This window comes from Saccharomyces cerevisiae, mitochondrion (genome assembly GCF_000146045.2).
Source record: "Saccharomyces cerevisiae S288c mitochondrion, complete genome".
In the NCBI taxonomy this organism is placed as follows: Eukaryota; Fungi; Ascomycota; class Saccharomycetes; order Saccharomycetales; family Saccharomycetaceae; genus Saccharomyces; species Saccharomyces cerevisiae.
This window is the reverse complement of record NC_001224.1, coordinates 54,275-78,971: the sequence shown is the minus strand read 5'-3', so window position 1 is coordinate 78,971 and position 24,697 is coordinate 54,275. Positions and strand designations below refer to the sequence as shown.

The 24,697-nt window shown below is 16.4% G+C and overlaps 3 protein-coding genes and 20 non-coding genes across 23 annotated transcripts, besides 2 other annotated features; 1 reads left to right on the top strand and 22 right to left on the bottom strand. All coding sequences in view use genetic code 3, as the record gives it.

Moving 5' to 3' along the window:
• Nucleotides 1-363: 363 nt before the first annotated feature.
• Nucleotides 364-439, bottom strand: tV(UAC)Q. The gene has a single exon. It is a non-coding gene; the product is annotated as a tRNA-Val (tRNA).
• A 370-nt stretch (nt 440-809) lies between these two features.
• tT(UAG)Q2 lies at nt 810-883 on the top strand. Its single transcript has one exon. It is a non-coding gene; the product is annotated as a tRNA-Thr (tRNA).
• A 583-nt stretch (nt 884-1,466) lies between these two features.
• Nucleotides 1,467-1,541, bottom strand: tF(GAA)Q. The gene has a single exon. It is a non-coding gene; the product is annotated as a tRNA-Phe (tRNA).
• A 1,446-nt stretch (nt 1,542-2,987) lies between these two features.
• Nucleotides 2,988-4,477, bottom strand: Q0255 (maturase-like protein). The gene is made up of 3 exons: nt 3,350-4,477; nt 3,100-3,309; nt 2,988-3,068 (listed from the first exon to the last, which is right to left on the bottom strand). Exons 1-3 carry the CDS (start codon nt 4,475-4,477, stop codon nt 2,988-2,990), a joined length of 1,419 nt encoding a protein of 472 aa, NP_009327.1.
• Nucleotides 4,459-5,214, bottom strand: COX2 (cytochrome c oxidase subunit 2). Its single transcript has one exon. The coding sequence runs from the start codon at nt 5,212-5,214 to the stop codon at nt 4,459-4,461; it is 756 nt and encodes a 251-aa protein (NP_009326.1).
• Nucleotides 5,215-6,266: 1,052 nt separating this feature from the next.
• Nucleotides 6,267-6,342, bottom strand: tM(CAU)Q1. The gene has a single exon. It is a non-coding gene; the product is annotated as a tRNA-Met (tRNA).
• A 1,126-nt stretch (nt 6,343-7,468) lies between these two features.
• On the bottom strand, nt 7,469-7,539 carry tN(GUU)Q. Its single transcript has one exon. It is a non-coding gene; the product is annotated as a tRNA-Asn (tRNA).
• A 525-nt stretch (nt 7,540-8,064) lies between these two features.
• Nucleotides 8,065-8,148, bottom strand: tY(GUA)Q. The gene has a single exon. It is a non-coding gene; the product is annotated as a tRNA-Tyr (tRNA).
• Nucleotides 8,149-8,734: 586 nt separating this feature from the next.
• tI(GAU)Q lies at nt 8,735-8,810 on the bottom strand. The gene has a single exon. It is a non-coding gene; the product is annotated as a tRNA-Ile (tRNA).
• A 240-nt stretch (nt 8,811-9,050) lies between these two features.
• tA(UGC)Q lies at nt 9,051-9,126 on the bottom strand. Its single transcript has one exon. It is a non-coding gene; the product is annotated as a tRNA-Ala (tRNA).
• Nucleotides 9,127-9,609: 483 nt separating this feature from the next.
• On the bottom strand, nt 9,610-9,683 carry tR(ACG)Q2. Its single transcript has one exon. It is a non-coding gene; the product is annotated as a tRNA-Arg (tRNA).
• tS(GCU)Q1 lies at nt 9,684-9,769 on the bottom strand. The gene has a single exon. It is a non-coding gene; the product is annotated as a tRNA-Ser (tRNA).
• An 806-nt stretch (nt 9,770-10,575) lies between these two features.
• Nucleotides 10,576-10,650, bottom strand: tD(GUC)Q. The gene has a single exon. It is a non-coding gene; the product is annotated as a tRNA-Asp (tRNA).
• A 779-nt stretch (nt 10,651-11,429) lies between these two features.
• Nucleotides 11,430-11,504, bottom strand: tG(UCC)Q. The gene has a single exon. It is a non-coding gene; the product is annotated as a tRNA-Gly (tRNA).
• Nucleotides 11,505-11,590: 86 nt separating this feature from the next.
• On the bottom strand, nt 11,591-11,663 carry tR(UCU)Q1. Its single transcript has one exon. It is a non-coding gene; the product is annotated as a tRNA-Arg (tRNA).
• A 174-nt stretch (nt 11,664-11,837) lies between these two features.
• On the bottom strand, nt 11,838-11,911 carry tK(UUU)Q. Its single transcript has one exon. It is a non-coding gene; the product is annotated as a tRNA-Lys (tRNA).
• Nucleotides 11,912-12,686: 775 nt separating this feature from the next.
• Nucleotides 12,687-12,762, bottom strand: tQ(UUG)Q. The gene has a single exon. It is a non-coding gene; the product is annotated as a tRNA-Gln (tRNA).
• A 30-nt stretch (nt 12,763-12,792) lies between these two features.
• Nucleotides 12,793-12,877, bottom strand: tL(UAA)Q. Its single transcript has one exon. It is a non-coding gene; the product is annotated as a tRNA-Leu (tRNA).
• A 1,424-nt stretch (nt 12,878-14,301) lies between these two features.
• On the bottom strand, nt 14,302-14,376 carry tH(GUG)Q. Its single transcript has one exon. It is a non-coding gene; the product is annotated as a tRNA-His (tRNA).
• Nucleotides 14,377-14,481: 105 nt separating this feature from the next.
• tC(GCA)Q lies at nt 14,482-14,557 on the bottom strand. The gene has a single exon. It is a non-coding gene; the product is annotated as a tRNA-Cys (tRNA).
• Nucleotides 14,558-15,034: 477 nt separating this feature from the next.
• On the bottom strand, nt 15,035-15,110 carry tT(UGU)Q1. The gene has a single exon. It is a non-coding gene; the product is annotated as a tRNA-Thr (tRNA).
• A 1,414-nt stretch (nt 15,111-16,524) lies between these two features.
• On the bottom strand, nt 16,525-20,963 carry 21S_RRNA. Its single transcript has 2 exons — nt 18,248-20,963; nt 16,525-17,104 (listed from the first exon to the last, which is right to left on the bottom strand). It is a non-coding gene; the product is annotated as a 21S ribosomal RNA (ribosomal RNA).
• On the bottom strand, nt 17,243-17,950 carry SCEI (intron-encoded endonuclease I-SceI). The gene has a single exon. It carries the CDS (start codon nt 17,948-17,950, stop codon nt 17,243-17,245), a length of 708 nt encoding a protein of 235 aa, NP_009324.1.
• Nucleotides 20,964-22,139: 1,176 nt separating the features above from the next.
• Nucleotides 22,140-22,405: an origin of replication (ORI4; Mitochondrial origin of replication).
• Nucleotides 22,406-24,131: 1,726 nt separating this feature from the next.
• Nucleotides 24,132-24,405: an origin of replication (ORI3; Mitochondrial origin of replication).
• The last annotated feature ends 292 nt before the right edge of the window (nt 24,406-24,697 follow it).

The following is a 24,697-nucleotide window of genomic DNA, read 5'->3' as shown; positions in this document are numbered from 1 at the left end:
ATTAAATATAATTAAATAAATAATATAATCGAATTAATATCTCTTTCGACCGGATTATTTATTCAATTATTAATAATATAAATAATTAATTTGTATTGAATATAATTTATTTAAATATTTTATTATTATTATTATTATTATTATTAATTTATTAATATTAAAGGAAATATATTTATTATATTATATTATATATATTTTTTATTATTTATATTTATTATTAATATAAATCATTGATAATATCTTCTTTTTATTTATTTATTATTATAATTAAAAAAGAATCTTATATTAATTAATATTATTTATTTTTTTTTTATTTAATAAATAAATATTATTATATTAAGATAGATATAATATTATATCTAGATTTAGGAAATATAGGGTTCGAACCTATAATCTTTCGTGTGTAAAACGAATGCTATACCAATTAAGCTAATCTCCTTTATAAAATATATACTCCACAGATATATATCCAAAACTCTTATTAATTATTATAATTATTATTTTATTTATTTATATATATATAATTATAATAATTCATATAATTATTATAATCTTATAAATATTCCTATTGAAAATTATACTTTATAATTAAATTTATTAATAATTATTTAATTTAATATATAAAATATTTATTTATATATATATTTATATATATATATATATTTTTATAAGTAGTATATTATATTTTATATATAATAATATTTATAATATATATATTATAAATTATATATAATATATTATATATTTATTTAATAATTTTTATATAATTAATATATTATATATTTAATAAATTTTATATAATTAATAAGGTAAATATAATTTAATGGTAAAATGTATGTTTTTAGGTGCATATTATCTAAGTTCAAATCTTAGTATTTACAAAATAAAAAATTAATATAAATTTATTATAATCATTTATAAATTTATTATAATATTATTATTATATTTATTTATTATTAATAATTATTTATTATTTATTATATAATATTTTTATAATTATATATTAAATATATATAAATTTTATTATAATAAAACTCCTTCTTAAATAGGGGTTCGGTTCCCATGGGGTCCCTCACTCCTTACGGGGTTCCCGCAAAGCGGGAACTAATAATAATATATATTTTTATATATATATTAATATATATATATATTTATAACTCCTTTATTGATATTTATTCTTATTTAGAATATTTTTAATTAAATAATATAATTAAATGAATACCAAACTTATATTATATTTATATTTATATTTATATTTCTCCTACCGGGGTTCCGGCTCCCGTGGCCGGGCCCCGGAACTAAATATATAAACTTTTTTTTATAATATTATATTTATTAAAATATTAATAAATAAATAAATAAGAGATATAATATATATTTTCTTTGTATTAAATATATTATATATATATATATTAATTATTATAATATATTTATTATAAATTAATTATTAATTAATATATTATTATTATTGCCCTTAATGAGAATCGAACTACATGTAAATAAATCTTCAATTTATCGCTTTACCACTAAGCTATAAAAGCTATATATAATATAATACTTATTATTACTTATAATATAATATATATATATATTTATATAATAATACATAATATATATATATATATAAATAAAACATAATATATAATATATATTTTTATATTATTAATTAATTAATTTATTACTTATCTTATTATATATATATATAAACCTTTTATAATATATTAATATATATAAAACTTTAATATTATTAATTATTATATTTATATTTATATTTATATATATAATAAATATATATATATATTTATATAAATTATATAATAAATAATAATTATATTTTATTTATAATTAAAAATAATAATTATATAATATATTACTCCTTCGGGGTCCGCCCCGCGGGGGCGGGCCGGACTATATTATATATAAAATAATAAAAAGTCTATTTATAATACTAATATAATATTATATTAATATTATTTATTAAAAAGTAATTATAATAATATTATTATTTATTTAATTTATTTATTTATTTATTTATTTATTTATTATTATTATTAAATAATATATTATATTTATATTAATTATTTAAGATATAATATTAAGTTCTGGGGGACGGCCCCCCGTATCCGTATCCGTATCCGTATTCGTATCCGTATCCGTATCCGTATGGGGGATCGGAACCCCAAAGAGGAGTGAATACCTATTACATTATATTTATTTTATATTATATTATATTTATTTTATATTATATTATATTATAAATATAAATTATAAAAGGAGTAAATATAATTCTTATAATTTAATTATATTATAATTTTATTTTATTTTATTAATATTTCTCCTTTCGGGGTTCCGGCTCCCGTGGCCGGGCCCCGGAACTATTAATATAAAAATATATAATATTTATAAAAAAATTATACATTAATTATTCTTATTATTATTATTTATTTAATTATTATAATAATTATAAAAAGAATATTTTTATTAAATTATTAAATTTATAATATATTTAATTATATTATAATATATAAATATAATTTTATAAAATAATAAGCTAAATATTAAATATATATTTAATATTAATATCAATATAATATTAATATCAATATAATAATTTAAGATATATTATTTAAAGATTTAATTATAAATATAATAACTCCTCTCGGGGGTTCCGGGTCCCGTAGCCGGGACCCGAAACTTAATTAATATATATTTTATAAATTAATCATTATTTATTTTAAATAAAATATTAATATTTTTATAAATATAAATTCTATAATAATAAATAATAAATATATATATATATAATAATAAAGAATAAAAGAATATTATTAAAAGTTATGGCTATAGCCATGAAGAATTAATTAATTATAAAAATAATTAAAAGAAAATAATTTTATATATTTATAATAAAAGAATAATTTATATATAATTTATATAAATATAAAAAAGTCTCCTTTTTTAATTTTAAGAAGAAGTAAAAATAATAATTAATCTAATAAAATATTTTTTAAAATATATTTATTTATAAATACATTACCATTTTTAATATATTTAGCAATTTCATGTTTAGTCCCGGCCCCAGTCGGGACCCCGAAAAGGAGAACAATTAAAGTAAAGAGCTGCTGGTCTATAACCAGTAAATGTTATAATTAATGTATTATTTAAATCATAAACAAATACTCCAACATTAATAAATTTAGTATTATTATTATTTATAGAATTTAAACGTTGAATATCACTATTTATACGATATGGTAATTTATAATTATAGATAAGATTTATATTTAATACATCATCAATAATATTTTTAGTTCCGGGGCCCGGCCACGGGAGCCGGAACCCCGAAAGGAGAAATATTATAATTAGAATAATATCTTTTTTTATTAATATTATTATTAATTAATTTTAATAAATTAGAACCTTTAAGTGTATTATGTAAACCTTTTATATAGATTTCTATAAGTGTTTTTCATAATTGGAAATCAATTTCTTTACGACTATATCATTTTAATGAATATAATTTAGGTAAAATAACATAATATAAAAAATCTATTCTATTAAATTCTAATTTAATAACTCCATTTTTATCAGGTTTAGTTAATTTAATAGATGAATCTCAATCTTTTAATAATTTATTTTTAATTAATAATGGTGTATTATCAATTGGTTTTCAATTATTTAATACATAAGATTTAATAGCTTTTAATGTATTAATACTACGTTTATGTTGTGAAACATTAAAACCACAAATATTACGTTTTGGAGATAGATCAAATGAACCTTCAGCTTCAATAAAACCTAAAATTCAATAATCATTTATTTTATCATATGGAATTTTTAAATTAGGTATAACTTCATAATTATTAATTGTATTTTTAATATTTAATAAATCTTTATTATTATAAGATATACCATTTAAATTATTAATTATAGCTATTTTTCATTTATAATAACTATAATATTTAATTGTTAAACAAGGATACTTATCAAAAATAGTTACAATATTAGAATATAACCATTTCTTTTGTGAATTTACTAATATAATTGTTTTAAGTAGTTCTTCAAAATTAGAAGGTATATTTAATATATTTCTAATCTTTTCTAAACATGCTTTATCATCAATATGTATTCTAAAACCATAAAAAAATCTTAAATATTTTTTATCATTTAATTTAATATAAAAACTACCATCTCCATCTGTAAATCCTACTAATCATTTATAAAAATTATCTATTTCTAAATTATTCTTATTATTATTTTTATTATCTTTTTGAACAATAATTAATTTATTATTTAAAGAAGTATGATAACCTCTTTTAATAATATTTATATTTTTAATATAAGGTGATTGAATAGAATATAAATCTATATCTTTATTATATTTAAGAATATTATTATAATTATTATTATTATTATTATTTTTAATAATTAAAAATATTAATAATAAGTAAATATTAATTATTGTTCATTTAATCATTCCAAAAATTTAGGTAATGATACTGCTTCGATCTTAATTGGCATATTTGCATGACCTGTCCCACACAACTCAGAACATGCTCCATAGAAGACACCTTCTCTTTGAATTAAAGCAGAAACTTGATTTAATCTACCAGGAGTAGCATCAACTTTAATACCTAAACTTGGAATAGCAAAATCATGAATAACATCAGCAGCTGTTACAACGAATCTAATATGTGTATCTACAGGTACAACTATAGAAGTATCAGTATCTAATAATCTTAATTGACCTTCTTCTAATAATTCATCAGGAATAACATATGATTCAAATTCAACAGTTTCACCACTATCATTAATAAAATCTGAATATTCATATTTTCAATATCATTGATATCCAATAGCTTTAATAGTTATAGCTGGTGAAATAACTTCATCACATAAATATAATAAAATAAATGAAGGAAAAGCAATAATTAATAAAATTACAGCTGGAAAAATTGTTCAAATAACTTCAATAGTTTGTCCATGTTTAATATATTTATATGCAATAGGATTTTTTGAATATGTTATAACAATTGTATATAACATTCAAGATACTAAACCTAAAATAACTAATAAATAAAACATAATATTATCATGTAATTCTAAAATACCTTCTTGATTTGGTGTTGCTGAATCCTGAAAATAACATGCATAAGGTGTTGGTACATCATTCATAATGAATGTTGTTAATTGTAATCTTAATAAATCTAACATTTTAATAAATCTTAACCTTTAGACTCTTTTGTCTATTTATAATATGTTAATACTACTTTTAATTAAAATTTATTTATAATTTATTATTATATATTATAAATTAAAATAAAAAATATTATATTATATTATCAACCCCACCTTTTTTTATTAAAAATAATTAAAATTATATATTATTTTTATAAATAATATATATAATATTATTAATCATATAAATATATATTTTATTAAAAAAAAAAAAATACTAAAACTCCTTCGGTCCTCCTCCCGTTAGGGAGGGGTCCCTCACTCCTTACGGGATTCCCGCTTCCCAAAAACTAATAATATTCATATCATATATATTAATATTTATTAAAATATATAATATTTAGATTATATATAATATATATAATTTTTATTATTATAATATATTAGTGATTACCTTATTTATAAAGGTATGAAGCAAGGAGTTATTATTTATTATTATTATTATTATTATTATTATTAATATAATATATATATAATATATTATTAATTTTTATTTATACTCCTTCGGGGTCCCCGCCGGGGCGGGGACTTATATTTATATTATTAATATAATATATATTTAAAAATAAAATAGTCCGCCCCGCGGAGGGGGGCGGGACCCCGAAGGAGTCCGCCCCCCTTTTTATTTTATTTTATTTAATTTTAAAGAAGAAGAATTATTTATATTTATTTATTTATTTATCTCCTTCGGGGTTCCGGCTCCCGTGGCCGGCCCCCGGAACTGTAATAATATATTAATTTAATTAATATTTTTTATAGATAAATATACATTATATGTTTTTATTAATTAATTATTTATTTATTTATTTATAATATATATTTAAATATTATATTATATATATATATTTAAAAGATAAATTATATTTATAATTATTTAATGAACATCTATTTAATAATAATAAAATAGTCCGGCCCGCCCCCGCGGGGCGGACCCCGAAGGAGTCCGGCCGAAGGAGATGTGAATCCTGCTAGGAGGAGTAATTATTTATTAATATTATTTTAATATATATAAATATTATAATCATTATTACTTGTAGAAGGAATTGAACCTTACATTATTTATTTATGAGACAAATGTTTTAACCAATTAAACTATACAAGCTCCTTAATTATAATTATTATTATAATTAATACAATATTTACTCTTTATTATCAATATTTATACCTTATTTTATAAATATAAATAAAAGATATTAATTATTAAAATATTAATAAATATATTCTTTAATAATTTATAATTATAATATAATAATTATAATAATAATAATTTTTAATAAAAAATAAAATAATTATAAAATTATAATCTTATTATATAAAATATATAATATATTTATAATTATTAATAAAAAAGATAATTATATAATTAAAATTAATATATATATATATATATATATAAAGGTATTATTAATTAATTAAAAATATTAATATATTTGTTAATTAAATAAATAAATAAATATAAATATTATCTAATTATAAATTTATTCTTAGTAATTAATATATATATAATATTATATAATATAATATATATAATATAGGTGTTAGTTTAATAATATTCTTTATTATATATAAATATAAATAAGATATCTTATACTATATATTATAATAAATTATAAATAATTAAACATAATAAATATAATTTATATATACATATTTATTTTTTATTAATTTATAACATATTAATAAAAATAATAAATATATAATTTCTTTAGAATACTTTTTATTCTCCTTCCGGAATTAATAAAATAAAATAATATAATATAATATAAAATATAGATACTTATTTAATTTATTAATTAATATATATATAAATATATTATTATATATAATATAAATAAATATATAATATAATATAATATTAATAATTATTATTATATACCTTTTTATAAATAATTTAAATATTTATAAAAATATTTTAATAATATTTATAATATAAAATTTATCATTTTATAAAAATTATATATATATATATAATATATAAAATAGTTTCTTCTTACATAAAATATAATAAAAATTATAAAATATATTAAATTATTAATAATTATATATTTAATGAATAATCTTAAATTAATAAATATCAATAAATATATCAATAAATATAATATAATATAATATAATAAAATTATTTATTATTATTTATTTATTATTATTATTAATACATACTTTTTATATTATTTTCTTTAATATATATATATATATGATATATAAATTAAAATATATATATATTATTATCGTCCTTAATAGGAATTGAACCCATCTATTCTCATTAACAGTGAGATGCTTTAACCGATAAGCTATAAGGACATATTATATAAAAGAATAAATATATATTAATTAAATAAATAAAAACCCTTATTTTATATATTTTATTAGTTCCGGAAGGAGAATAAATAAATAAATATATAAATATATAGAAATATAACTCTATAATTAAATTTATTAAATACAGATAATAATTATTTTATTATTAATTTTATTAATAGTTCCGGGGCCCGGCCACGGGAGCCGGAACCCCGAAAGGAGAAATATACATTTTAGAATTATTTATATATTTTTTTTATAAAAGTATATATATATATTATAAAGATAATATAAATTATTATTTATTTATTAATTAATTAATTATAATTATAATTATAATTATTATTATTTATTTATTTATTTATATATATAAATATATTAATATAATTATTATATAATTTTTTTTTTTATAAAGTATATATATATATAATTTTATATATTAAATTATGTATTAAATTAATTATTCATTGGATTATATTAATTTCAATGGATTTGATTTATAATAATATATAATTAATAATAAATTATGAAGGGAATAGGAATTGAACCTATGAAGACCTAAGTCATTGAGTTTACAGCTCAACTCCAACTACCAACATTGAAAATCCCTCCTTATATATTAATATATATATATATTATTATCTTAATATAATATATATATATTTATATAATTATTATAATATATTTACTCTATTTAAGATTTATATCTATATATATATAATATAAATATAAGTTCAATTTATCTTATCTAAAAGAGATATTTATTAATAATAATTTATGATTTATAAATTAATAATAAGATTTAAATATTATTTATAAGTATATATTATTATATTATAAATTATTTATATTATTATTTAATTATAATATTTTTAATAAAATAGTCCGCTCCCCTCCCGCAGGGGAGGGGGCGGACCCCGAAGGAGTGCGGGACCCCATGGGAACCGCATCCCTTTTTATTCTTAATTAAGAAGGAGTAATAAATTTATTTATAAATATAAAATTAATAATTAATATTTATTAAATATAATTAATAATAAAACTCCTTATGGGGTTCCCGCTTCGCGGGAACTATATATATTTATTATAAATTAAATAATTATTTATTTATATATATATATATATATAATTATATTTATATTTATTATTATTATTATTATAATATATATATTTATATTTTATATATTAATGATATATAATATGAAACTAACAGGGATTGAACCTATATTTGTACCTTATCAAAATACTATTCTAACCAATTGAATTATAGTTTCTATTTCATTAATTATTATATTTAATTAATTTATATAATAATATTAAAATTTATTATAATTTATATATTTATTAATTATTTATTAATATAATATTTATTAATTTATTAAAATATTTATATTATATTATAAATATCTCCTTCGATTAGATAATTTATATTATTTATTAATATAATATTTATTTAATATTTATATATATATATATATATATAATTTATTAATATATATATTATATAATATAATTATTGGAGTTAATGAGACTTGAACTCATATTAAATGCATGCAACGCAGTCGTTCTACCAAATTTAACTATAACCCCATTATATTTATATTTATATTATTTATAAAAAAAATAAAAATATAAATTATTATTTCTTTATATAATATATAATATTATTATAATATTATTCTTATGTAATTTATTTATATTAATTAAATTAAACTATATTATTACTTATAATAAAATATATATTAATGAAAGATTAAAAATAATATCAAAGTAAATAAATATTATTTTATAAATTTATAATAAGTTTTTAATATATTATTATCTTATTATAAAAAATTAATAATTAATTAATTAACCCTATATTAAAATATAAAATTATATACTTTTTATATAATAAATAATAAATAATTAATAATTAATATATAAATAATTATAATATTTTATATTATTCTCCTTTCGGGGTTCCGGCTCCCGTGGCCGGGCCCCGGAACTATTAAATATTTTTATTTAATAATAAATAAATAAATAAATTAATTAATAATATTTATTAATATATAATATTATATAATATAATATAATATCTTATAGGATTTGAACCTATATAATTAGATTCGTATTCTAATATTTTACCATTAAATTAAAGATATATACGGAAAATATGAGATTCGAACTCATAAGAATTTACAATTCAATTACTTAGCAAATAATCCACTTTACCTATAGTTAATTTTCCTTTATTAAAAAAAATATAATAATAAATAAATTAATAAATTAATAAATAAATTAATAAATTAATAAATTAATAAATTATAATAAATTATAATTATTTTTTATATTATTTTCCTTTCGGGGTTCCGGCTCCCGTGGCCGGGCCCCGGAACTATTAATAAGTAATAAATAAATAAATAAAAAGAAGAAATATATTAATGAAATTATATAATAATTAATAAATTATAAAATTATGATTTTTTACTATTAAATATAAAATAAAAATAAAAATATTAATAATAATAATATAATATAATATAATATAATATAATATGATCTAATATAATATAATATAATCTAATTAATTAATAAGATTATAAATATTTATAATAATATATATTATATTTATATATATATATAATATATATATATTTTATATATTATATATAAGATTATTAAAAAATAATAGTAATAAATATATTGTAAGAAATAATAAATTTATATAAAAATTAATTATTATTAATAAATATAAAAATAAGTCCCCGCCCCGGCGGGGACCCCGAAGGAGTGAGGGACCCCTCCCTATACTATACTAATGGGAGGGGGACCGAACCCCGAAGGAGTATTATATTAAAATATTTATTTTATTTTATTTATTTATTATAAAATATTAATTAATATTAATAATATATTAAATATATAATGAAAGATTAAATAAATAATTTATATAAAATATTAATATAAATTAATAATAATAACAAAATAATTTATTATTAATAAATATAATAATAAAAAAGATTATTATTTATTTTTTTTATATTAAGTATAAATATACGAATCTAATCAGATTTGCACTGACATCCTCCATTATGACAAAATGGTACTTTACTATTAAGCTACAGATCCTTTATTTTATTATTATTATTATTATTACTCCATTGGAATAAAACTCTTTATTAAAATTTATACCTACTACTATTATTATAATTATTATTATAAAATTTAATATATTAATAATATATATATATTTATTTATATTATTATTATATTATTTATTAAATATATAATATTATATATACTTTTTTTATTATAAAATAATATTTATAATTTATATAAAAAGAAATATATTAATTATATTATATATACTTTTTTATCAATAAAAAATTATTATAGTCCGCCCCGCCCCCGCGGGGCGGACCCCAAAGGAGGAGTAATAAAAAATATATTAAAATATATTATAGTTCCGGGGCCCGGCCACGGGAGCCGGAACCCCACAAGGAGATTATTATAAATTATTATTATCATTATTTATTTATAAAGAATAATTATTAAAATATTTTTATTTTTTTTTTATATAAATATTTATATATATATATATATTTATAATATTGTATTTAATTAAAATATAATATATTTTGTTATAATATATTTATAAGAATTATATTTATTTATTAAAATAATAATAAATAAGTATATTAAAGAATTATTATAATAAATTATTATTAATATTAAATATTATAAATATGATTATTTTATTATATAAAATATTATTATTAAATAAAATTAAATATTATTATTATTATATTTTTATATAATAATAATATAATATTATAATATAATATAATATAAGTTTTAATATAATTTTGTATTTAATTAATTATAGGATATTAATTTATATTAATATTAATTATAGATAGCGAGAATCGAACTCGCATTCAATGTTTGGAAGACATCCAGTTTACCAATTAACTTATATCTATTATTATTATTTCATTTATTATTAAATAGTAAATTAAACTTCTTAATTTAATTAAAAATGGGGGGGGGATTATTAATATAATATAATTACTCTCTCCATGATTTGAACATGGAATATTAATATTAGAAGTATTATGCTTTAACCATTAAGCTAAGAGAGCTATTTTTATTAATATTTATTAATAATTATAATATATTAATATTATTAATAAAAATAATTATTATTATTTATTATTATTATTATTATTATTATTATAATATATATATATATAATTATATTATTATTATATATAATTATTATTATTTTTAGAAAGGGAAATATATATATATAATATTATGAGAATAGCTGGAGTTGAACCAAGCATGGGTTGCTTAAAAGACAACTGTTTTACCATTAAACAATATTCTCTATTGTTTATACATAATATATATTACTCCTTTGGGGTCCGCCCCACGGGGCGGGCCGGACTATTATTAATATATATATATATATATATTTATATAAAAATTAATTAAAATATTTTATATATATAAATTAATTAATTAATTAATAACATAACAAAAGGATTAAATCCACCCTCACTATCCATAATTAATACTACTCCTTTCGGGGTTCCGGCTCCCGTGGCCGGGCCCCGGAACTTAAAATATTAAATATTAAATATTAAATATAAAATATTAAATATAATATATTAATTAATTGATACTTATTCCTTTATTTATTATTTATAAATCATAAATTATTATTAATTAATAATTTAATTAATAAGTCCCCAAAGGAGTATTAACATTTTATAATTAAAATATAAATATTAACTTCTTTATATTTAATATATATATATATTATATCTTATAAAAAACTTATATCCTTTTTTTAATATTTATATATTATAATTAAATTAAATAAAATAAAATAAAATGAAAGTATTTATTTTTTTAATAAGATTATTAATTATTCTTTTTTCAATTAATAAGAATTATATATAAATAAATATATAATATAATATAATATAATAAAACTTTTATATATATACTATATATATATATATTATTATTATGATTATTATTATTATTAATAAGAGTTAATAATTCAATAATTTTTATATTATCATATATTATTAATTAATTAATATAAAAATAGGAGTATAATTATATATTTATATATAAATAATATATATATTATAATATTGAATCGGTTTGATTCGAACAAACAAACTCCAAACTCAAATTTTGGTAACTTACCTATTAGTCTACGACTCATTTATATATATTATATATATTATATATATTTATTGCTATTTAAAGGACTTGAACCTTCATACTGTAAAGTAATACATCTTAAGAGTATCGTGTCTACCAATTCCACCAAAATAGCTATTAATTAGATAGTTATTAAAAAAAATAATATATATATTATATTTATTAAATATAAAATAATTATTAATATTATAAAATATAAATAAATATATTATAATATAATAAATAATAATAATATTAATATAATTATTATAATTAATGCCAGACCGAACTCCTTCGGGGTCCGCCCCCCCCCGCGGGGCGGGCCGGACTATAAAAACTATTTTAAAATTATATTTTATTAAAAATAAATTAAAAGAATTTATTATTATCCTTACTCTTTTTATATTAATAATAAAACTCCTTTCGGGGTTCCGACTCCCGTGGCCGGGCCCCGAAACTATTAATAAATAAAAATTATTAAATTATAATTTAAGTCGAACTCCTTCGGGGTCCGCCCCGCAGGGGGCGGGCCGGACTATTTATTAATAATAAATTATAAATTAGTATTAATAATATATTTAATCTTTAATATATATATAAATATAAATAAAAAATTAATTATTAATATTTATAATATTTTTATTTTATTTAATTAAAAAGGATATATTAATAATTTATAAAGGAAATATAATTTATATTAAGTATAAACTTCATAATAAAATTAAATATATAATTTATTTTATTAAAATTATTATTATTATTAATTTTATTATTTATAATATTTTTATTTTATAATTATAAATATATATAAATTACATAAAATATTTTATTATATTATTACTTATATAACATTATTATAATATATACATATACAAATTTATATAATATTTACATAATATATTTATATTTATTATTTTTATATTAATATATATAATATATATTTATCATTAAATTATTATTTTTAATAATCTTTTTATAATTATTTTTATATATTGAATAAATAAATAAATAAATAAATAAATAATGAAAAATTTATAATAATAAAAAGGAATTGTTTTATATATTTATAAAATATTCATTAAATAAATTATAAATCTATTGATTAAATATTATATTATAATAATAAATAGTCCGGCCCGCCCCGCGGGGCGGACCCCGAAGGAGTCCGGCCGAAGGAGTCCGATCGAAAGAGATAAAGAAATATTATTCATTTTATTTTATTTTATTCTTTTTTTATTAATATTTAAAATTAAATCTTATATATAATAATAAATATTTAATAATTAATAATAAATATTATTATTATTATAATTAATTAATTAATTAATTAATAAGTTATAATAGAATTTAATATTCAATAAAAAGAATCAATTAATTAGAATTTTAATAAAGAAGTAAATATTTTATTTATTATTTAATTTCAATTAATTATATTTGGTATATATATATATCAATTAATTATAATATTTTGTTATTAAAAAGTAATAATATTAATATTATATATATAATATAAAGAATAAAAAATTTAAGAATAATAAAATATATTATTATTATTATTTATAGGGTGAATACTGAGAATCGAACTCAGATTTAACGCACCACAAGCGTATTTTCTACCATTGAAATATATTCACCTTTATTATATAATTATTATAAATATATATATATTTATCTCCTTCCGGGGTTCCGGCTCCCGTGGCCGGGCCCCGGAACTATAATATTTTATTATTATATTATTTATTTAAGAGATGAAGAGAATCGAACTCTTAATAAGTAGATTTGCAATCTAATAGTTTAACCTTAAAACAACATCTCCTTTATTACTTTATATACTTATAATTATTTATATCTTTATTCTATATATTATTATATATATTTTATTAAATAATTTATAATAAATAAAATAAACTCTTTAATATTTTTTATTTAAATAAATATTTATATAATATAAATATGAAATAATGATAATAAATATTAAGATTATTAAATTATTAATATATAAATTAGATTTATTTAAAATTATTAAAATATTATTTATATTTATCTTCTTGATAATATATTAAATAATATATTATTATTATTATTATTATATAATATATATATATTTATATCTTATTAGTTTGTTGGACCTCATAAAGAGTAATATTTAAACATAATATTATAATAAGAAGATTATTTATTAAATTATTGATTATAAAATGTTTTATTATAATTATTATTTATATATATATTTTTTATATAAATTAATAAATTTTTTATAAATATTATATTTATTTTAATATTTTATTATTATTATTGTTATATTAGGGATTTGAACCCCAAACCTTTCGATTACAAAACGAATGCTCTACCAATTAAGCTAATATAACTATTATTTATAATATATTTATTATATAATAATAAATATATTATTATTATTTAAATAATTAATTATTTATAATTATACTTTATAATATTTATTCTATTATAAATATTAATAATTTTAGAATATTTTTATATATAAATAAATAATAAAAATTAAATAATTATTAATAATATATATAAATTAACGAAGGAGTGAGGGACCCCCCCCCCGTATACTATACTTATACTTATACTTATACTTATACTTATACTTATACTTATACTTATACTTATACTTATACTTAAGGGGGGAACCCCTTTTATCTTTAATTAAGAAGGAGTTATAAATTTTATTTAAATAAAAAAAAATTATTATAAAAAATAATATAACATCTATAAAAAAAAATAATAATATAATTATATAAAAAGTATTAATAAATCATATAAATTATTATATTTTTAATATAATATATTATTAAAAAAGGGGGGGTGAAGATATAAAGATTATAAAGTATATAAAAAGTATATAATATTATAATTGATTTTATATAAATTTATTATAAATATTAAAATTATGATTAATATAAATAATAATAATATATATATATATATATGTAAAGAAATTTATATTTTTATAAATTAAAAAGTATTAATTTATTATCATAATTATAATTTTTAAATAAGTTCTTATTTTTAATTATTAATATTATAAAAATAATATAATTATATAATATAATATAACATAATATATTATTCATATATCTCTTTTTTTTAATGAAATATTAATATTTAATATATATATTAATTAATAAATATTTAATTAATTAATTAATAAATAAATAAATAAATAAATAATCCAATAAAAAAGTAAATAATATTATAATAAAAATTAATAATATTATATAATATATAAAAATAATAATAAAAAAAGGTAATATTTATTAAATATAATATAATATAATATAAAAATATATCTTTTATAAACTCCTTTCGGGGTTCCGGCTCCCGTGGCCGGGCCCCGGAACTATTATAATAATTATTAAATTAATAATATATTGATTATTATATATAAATATTTAATTTAATTAATTAGAATTATATATAGAGGGTATTAATTATAATTTCTTTATTATTAATATTATTATTTATTAATATTTTTTTTATTTATTAAATATAAAATATATAATATATTAAGTATTAAATAATATTATAATATAATATATATATATATATATATATATTTATTAGTGAACACCTTTATTTATTATTTATTATTTATTTATAAAGGTGTGAACCAATCCCGCAAGGGAGGAGTCTCGGTCCAACCGGGACCCCATAAGGAGTGAGGGACCCCTCCCTTATATTATAATTATAATTATAATCATACTTATGGGGGGGGGGAACCGAACCCCTTTTTAATTTAATTAAAAAGGAGTAATAAGTATATAGAATAATAGATTAGATATTATATAGATAACTGATAAATTAGTATTTTATTAATATTATAATTAATATTTTTTATTAATAATAATAATTATTATTATTATAATATATTTATTTATAAATAATATATAAAACCTATAATTATTAATTTTAGTATAAAATTATCAGATTAATTATCTTATTAAAACAACTTCATATTTAATATGTATTCAATATTTATTTATTATCAACTTAGCTTATCTACTATGATAATATATAATTAAAATATAAACTAATATAGATAATATATTAATAAAGTATTATTTTTATTAAATATATTATATTATTATCAATAGATACACCATGGGTTGATTCATTATGGTCCTTGCGTACTAATAATGAGATTTAATTTGATAATATTTCCTTCAGCAGATAGGAACCATACTGATTCACATCGTATTTAACCCAACTCACGTAACATTTTAATTGACGAACAGTCAAACCCTTCTTAGCTTTTACAACCAAGAGGAAATGTTGAGTCGACATCGAGGTGGCAAACATAGCTTACAATATCTACTCTTTCGCTATATTACCCTGTTCAAATTTTTTGTTATCGTAATTACATTTAAATAATTACTTCAATATATTACTATATTGTTCAGACTATATCATTATCAAATAAAATTTAATATAAATAAATATTTATGAAATATATCATAAAATAAAAATAAGAATATTATTTTAAAAAAGTTTCGGATGAAATAGTATTAGGTAATTTATATATCATTTGAGGAATTAAATAAGGTTTAATTAAATTATAAAAAATTAAATAACTTATAGAATCAATATAAATAATTGGTTTATTTTTATTAATTTTAACATAACAATTTAATTGAAATTTATTTCTTAAACCTTTAACTAAATATTCTACTTCTTCAAAAGTAAAACTTTGTGTATTTAATACAATACTTTTATTAAGAGAATTTTTATTATAATCTCATTTACCTCCATCATCTATAAATCAATATGCTAAACTTATAGGTGTTAAATAATTTTCAACTAAATTATTAGGAATAAGTTTTTTATTATTTACAATAAATAAGTTAGCTAATTTATTAAAAGCTTGATGTTTAAAAGTTTGAGCTCCTCAGGTAATTACTAAATTACCTAAATGATTAACTCTTTCTTTTTTATGAGGAGGTGATAATACTCATTGATCATATAATAAACATACATGATCCATGTATGCCTTATTTTTTCACTCAAATTGCATACAATATAGTTTACCTTCATCACGACTACGAATATAAGCATCTCCTAAAATTAAACCAATACCTGCTTCAAATTGTTCAATATTTAATTCAATTAATTGTGATTTATATTCTTTTAATAATTTAGAATTAGGTCCTAAATTTATTACTTGATTTTTTTTAATATTTTTCATTTTATTTTATTTTTTGATTTATTAAAAATCTTTATATATCCTTTGATATTTATTTAATATTTTATTTATTCGACATTGGGCGCTCGTGGATGAATTATTGTTAACTCCACTCATCATCTAGTCGTTGAACGTTCTTATAACCGTATATATACATATATGAAAGTTGTTATAAGCTTCGCTGCTTATTGTCCATTATTTTTATCTATATGGATATCTAAGCAATTCACCCAATTTACTTCAATTAAATAATTAATTGAATAATTATATTTTTCAATATAATGGGACAAGGGGGTAAATTATCCCTAGCGTAACTTTTATTCGTTATCAATAACCTTTACAATCAGTGTTATTTGTTCATTATGCCATACTTACGTACTTGTTTCACTCGTTTGTGTTACAATTATCGCACAGTTATACCATTATATTAATTTAATTCTTTCCATTTTTATTTAAGTTCCGGGACCCGAAAGGGAACCGGAACCCCGAAGAGGGGTTCACACCTATTAAAAATAGGTGTGAACCCCCACCGAGAGAGGAGAAAGTTATTATTGTTTTCCTTACAATTTTACTGTACATATTTTTATCTATTACTAAAATATATTCAATAAATATAAATTTATATAAACATATTTCAATTTATAATTAATATATATAATATATATTATTTTTTTTTTATTCAATAATTTTATATATTTATTTATGGACTTATTCAGATACTTTTGCTGATAATGACGCCCCATCAAAACTACCAATTAGAGATTGTCTCTTATATTATATATAATATATATAAAATATATATTATATATTACTTAAGAATTATATCTATTAAGTAAAGTGATTATCATATAAATATGTTTTATCACTATGCTTGAAAGCATATTATTATTATTAATAATAATAATAATAATTATTTATAAGATTAGAATTATCATTATATTATAATAAGTATCTCATTAATATCTAAACGATTACCTAATAATAGGATTACTTAATATGCTGAATATAATAAACAATAATTCGATCTATCTAATTACAGTAAAGCTGCATAGGGTCTTTCCGTCTTGCTGAAGGTACATAGCATCTTCACTACGATTTCAATTTCACTTAGCTTAAAGGGGAGACAGTTGTTGTATCATTACGTCATTCATGCGGGACCTCAATTATAGGCCAAGGAATTTCGCTACATTATAACCCTCATAATAAGGCTGCTATTTACCTAAATTTAATTAAATTATCGTTAAATAATTTTATTTATATATTAAGCATGGAGCAGAGTTCACACCTTATACTTAAACTTATCGTTTCTGCAAAGTGCGGTGTTTTTAGTAAACAGTTGTACAACTTTGTTCTTATTACTCTTTATTGACTAACTTATGAGCTATCTTTGCCGAGTTCCTTCCCTTTAATTATCTAATTCACCTTCATATTCTCTACTTACATACCTGAGTCGGTCTACATTACGGTATACATTAATTATTTCCTGATCTTTATTAGTTTATATTATATAAAAAATATATAATATATAATATAATTATATATATTATTAATTAATTAATATAATTATTAATAATATATATATTTTAAGATAAATTTTTATTAATATAGATTATCCCATCTTAAATATATTTATATTCTTATTAATTTAATTAGGGGCCGTACTTTTATAGTTAAACCTTATGTTTTAGGTGAAAAGGTTTATACCTTTTTTTCGTTACTCATGTCAGCATTCTCTATTTAATTAATACATATATTAATTAATAACTAATATATATTATCATTAAATGTTCTATTACCATATTATTATTATTAAAAAAAAAGTAATAATAATATTTAGATATTCAGTATTTATATTTTTATTATAAAAATATAATATTCCATATTAGGAATTAAATAATTCTTATTATTAAGATCCGTATATTATCTATTAACAAATATATATATATTTGATTTTAAATATTATTTTTTTTTATTTATTATAAATCAGTGCATTGTTACATGTTCATTAAAAAATGGTTATTGTCAAACCCATTAACTGATTATATTATAATATTTTAATATTTATTTCACTTATTATTTATTAGGAACTTTATATCTTAATCTGGGCTGTTTCCCTTTAGATTATTTACCTTATCGCACATAATCTGACTCTTTATTATATATAATTAAATATTTCGAGATTTAATATTATTAATAAAACTTTAATAGTTCCCTAATATATATTAATTGCTGTACCATTCTTTATATAATATTAATATAATATTATATAATAATTATTATTTATAAAGGCTATACTTACATATATTTCATAGAAAACCAGCTATCTGCAAACCAGATTTGTCTTTCACTACTAACCACAATTAATCAGATGATATTGCAACATCAACCTGTTCGATCGTTTATCCATCTTATCATAGTTAGATCGTTTGCTTTCGGGTCAATTAATATTAATTAAATATTTTAATATATTTTTTTATATATATATATTATTCTATTTATTTATAACTTATTGTTTTACTAATATTAATTACTTGCTGACCCATTATACAAAAGGTACATCATTAATATAATATAATATATTCATGATTGCTTATAAAATAATCATTTTCATACTTTCCCTTACGGTACTTACTATACTTATTAATAGTATTTAGTCTTAGAATTTGTTATCCTATTTTCTTACATTTTTTTCACATAATACTTATTAGACCTTTATTATTTTCTCTCACCAATACTCATAATATCTCTGTTGATTTCTTATCCTTAAGTTACTTAGATGTTTCAGTTCACTTAGTTTATTATTATTAATAATTATTCTTATTATAAAAATAATAAAAAATAACATTATTAATATAAAGGTTTACCTTTAGGTTTTAAAATTAATTGTTATTAATTTATTAGTAACCTAATTCTATTAATAGTTATATTAAATTTATTAAATTTAATTATTATACTCCATGATTATCTCTTTAAATCTATATAATAAATATTTCAAATCTATTATTCTACTTTTTACTACTTATATATATAATAATAATAATAAATAAAATATAAATATAAAATATACTTTTTATAATATAATATAATCTTTTATATTTATTAAAATATATATTAATTATATTATAAATCTTATTTAATATAATATAATAAACTCCTTCGGCCGGACTCCTTCGGGGTCCGCCCCGCGGGGGCGGGCCGGACTATATTAATAATTATTAATTATAAATTAATTAATTAATCAATATCACTTTTTTATATAAATATAAATATAATAAATATATATATAAAATATTATAATATATATATTATTATTATCATAATATAAATTATATTATAAATTATTTATAGGTTTTATATTTTATAATTAATACATTTTATTATTTAATAATATTAATAATCTCATCTCCTTCGGTCGGACTATTTTGTTATTATATAAATTTTTATTATTATTATTCATTATATTTTTATTATTATATTATATTATATTTCTTATCTCCTTTTACTCGCCTCCAATGTGAACTATATATATTATTCTTATATAAAAAAAAGTATATATATATATATAAATATTATTATTTATATATTTTATTATAAAAATATTATATATTATTATTAAAAATAGAATTATATTTATTATTTATTTATAAAAGAGTTAACATCTTATTATATTTATATTTATATTTATAAAATTAAAGTCTCAAAAGGAGTGAGGGACCCCCCTCCCGTAAGTATACGGGAGGGTGGACCGAACCCCAAAAGAGAAGAGTATTCATTAATTAATAATTATAATAATAATATTATTTATTTTAAGAAAGGAGAAATATTAATTATAAAATTTATTTTTAATAAATAAAAATTAATAACCTAAAATGATTTTATATTTAATAAAAAAAAAGAATAATAATTAAACTAATTATTATAAAATACTTTTATATATATATATATTATTTTAAAGTTCCGGGGCCCGGCCACGGGAGCCGGAACCCCGAAAGGAGAAAGTATAATTATTTATTTAATAATTAATATTTATATAATTTAAATCATTAATAATATTTATTATTTTTTTATATAATAATAAATTATTAATAATAATATATTTAATATATATTTATTAAATATTTATATAAGTTATATTTTTAATTACCAAATATATAAGTCCCGGTTTCTTACGAAACCGGGACCTCGGAGAAGTAATAGGGGGAGGGGGTGGGTGATAAGAACCAAACTATTCAATAAATACAAAGCATACATTAGTTATAATTTTATAATATAATCAATTAAATATATTATAATAATATAATATAATTAATAATATAAATAAAAGTCCCCGCCCCGGCGGGGACCCCGAAGGAGTATTAACAATATAATAAATTATATAATATAAATTATAAATAAGAAATAAAATAAATTAAATAATATAATAATTGATTAACAAGAAGATATCCGGGGTCCCAATAATAATTATTATTGAAAATAATAATTGGGACCCCCACCACTATAATAACATATTAATATTTAATGATATATAATAAAAATATATTTAATAATAATATATAATAAATATAAATAATATTATAAATAAATATATATATATTTATATATTTATATTTAATAAAAATAAAAATTAATAAAATATTTGTAAATAAATTAATAATATTAATTAATAATTATTAAAGAAATTTTATTTATTTATTATAATTTTATAATTATAATAATAATATATTCATATAGTCCGGTCCGCCCACGCGGGGGCGGACCCCGAAGGAGTATATTATATTTATGTTATATCATATAATATATTATATTTATGTTATATCATATAGTATATTATATTATCTCATATTATATTGGGACCAAGTCGGTGAACAACCGGCTTGGCGCCCAATTTAATTTAATTTAATCCAATTTAATTTAATTTAATTTAATTATAGTTATAATTGTAATTATAATTTTAATTATATATAATAATATATATAATAAATAAAATAAATAAAATTAATTATAAAATATAATATCAGATTATTTATTAAATAACTTTTTAAATAATTATTATAATGAAATATATAATATATTTAAATAATAAAAATAATATAAAAATAATAAAAATTATATATATATTATATTATATTTATTAAAAGTTTTTTAAAGGATTATAAATTAAATAAGGATCTAATACGAATATTAATTTATAAAGAAGATATAAATAATGAATTATAATATAAACCTTTATTTATATTTAATATTTAATAAAATATATTTAATATTTAATAAAATATATTAAATATTTTAATAAAATATATTTAATATTATAAAAAATATATTTAATATTTAATAAAATATATTTAATAAAAGTTCATTTATAAAGGAGATATGATTATTATTAACTTATTATATAATTATTATTAACTTATTATATAATTATTATTATATAATATTATATAATTTATATAAAATAAAATATAATTATATCTAATTATCTCCTTCGGGGTTCGGTCCCCCTCCCTAACGGGAGGGGTCCCTCACTCCTTCTTTAAATAAAATTAAATAAAAAAGGGGTTCGGACTCCTTCGGGGTCCGCCCCGCGGGGGCGGGCCGGACTATTATTAGATAATATTTATTATAATATAAATAATAATAATATATTGATATTTATTTATTTAAAATTATTATAATATTTTTATTTATAATTTTATATATATATATATTTTAGTCACCCGTTTTTTACGATACTGATACTGATACTGATACTAATACCTCGAAGAAGTAATTAATAAAAATAAATAAATTTATTATTACTTATTAATCATAATATTATTAACATTTATATTTTTATAAAATGTTTAATAAAAAAAAACTAAATAATAAATAAAATATTTTATTTTATAATAAATAAAAAGTTCTCGAATAAATATATTATAATATATTATATATATATATTATAATTATTATTAATTTATTTAATAATATATTATAAATAAGAATATCTTTATTATAATATTATATATTATTATAGTTTCGGTTCCTGATATGGGACCAAAACCTCTAATGGAGTAATAATATTTATTATTATTATTTTATAAATATATATTATATATATATATATTTTATATATAATAATTATTATATAATTATATATATATATTTAAAATATATGTTATGTATTTTTATTTCTAGATATATAAGTAATAGGGGGAGGGGGTGGGTGATTAGAAACTAGAATGAATAATATATATAGAGCACACATTAGTTAATATTTAATAATATAATTAATTAAATTATTATAATAATATAATATATTATATAATAATAATAAGGTATAAACAATATAATAAATTGTATAAAATAAATTATAAATATTAAATAAAAACCAAATAATAAGAATAATAAATGATAAACAAGAAGATATCCGGGTCCCATGATAAATTATTATTGAAAATAATAATTGGGACCCCCCCTCATAATAAAATATAAAAATATAAATAATTTATATTAAATAAAATATATAAAATAATATATATATTATTAATATATAATAATAATATATTTAAATAATAATAAATAAATAATAAATAAATAATAATAAGAATTATAAAAGTATATAAATTATATAATATAATATAATTATAAATATAATATAATATAATATAATATAATATAATATAATATAATATAATATTAATATTAATATTAATATTTTAATATATATATAATATAATAAATAATAATACGGGTTAAACATTACCAGTTGTT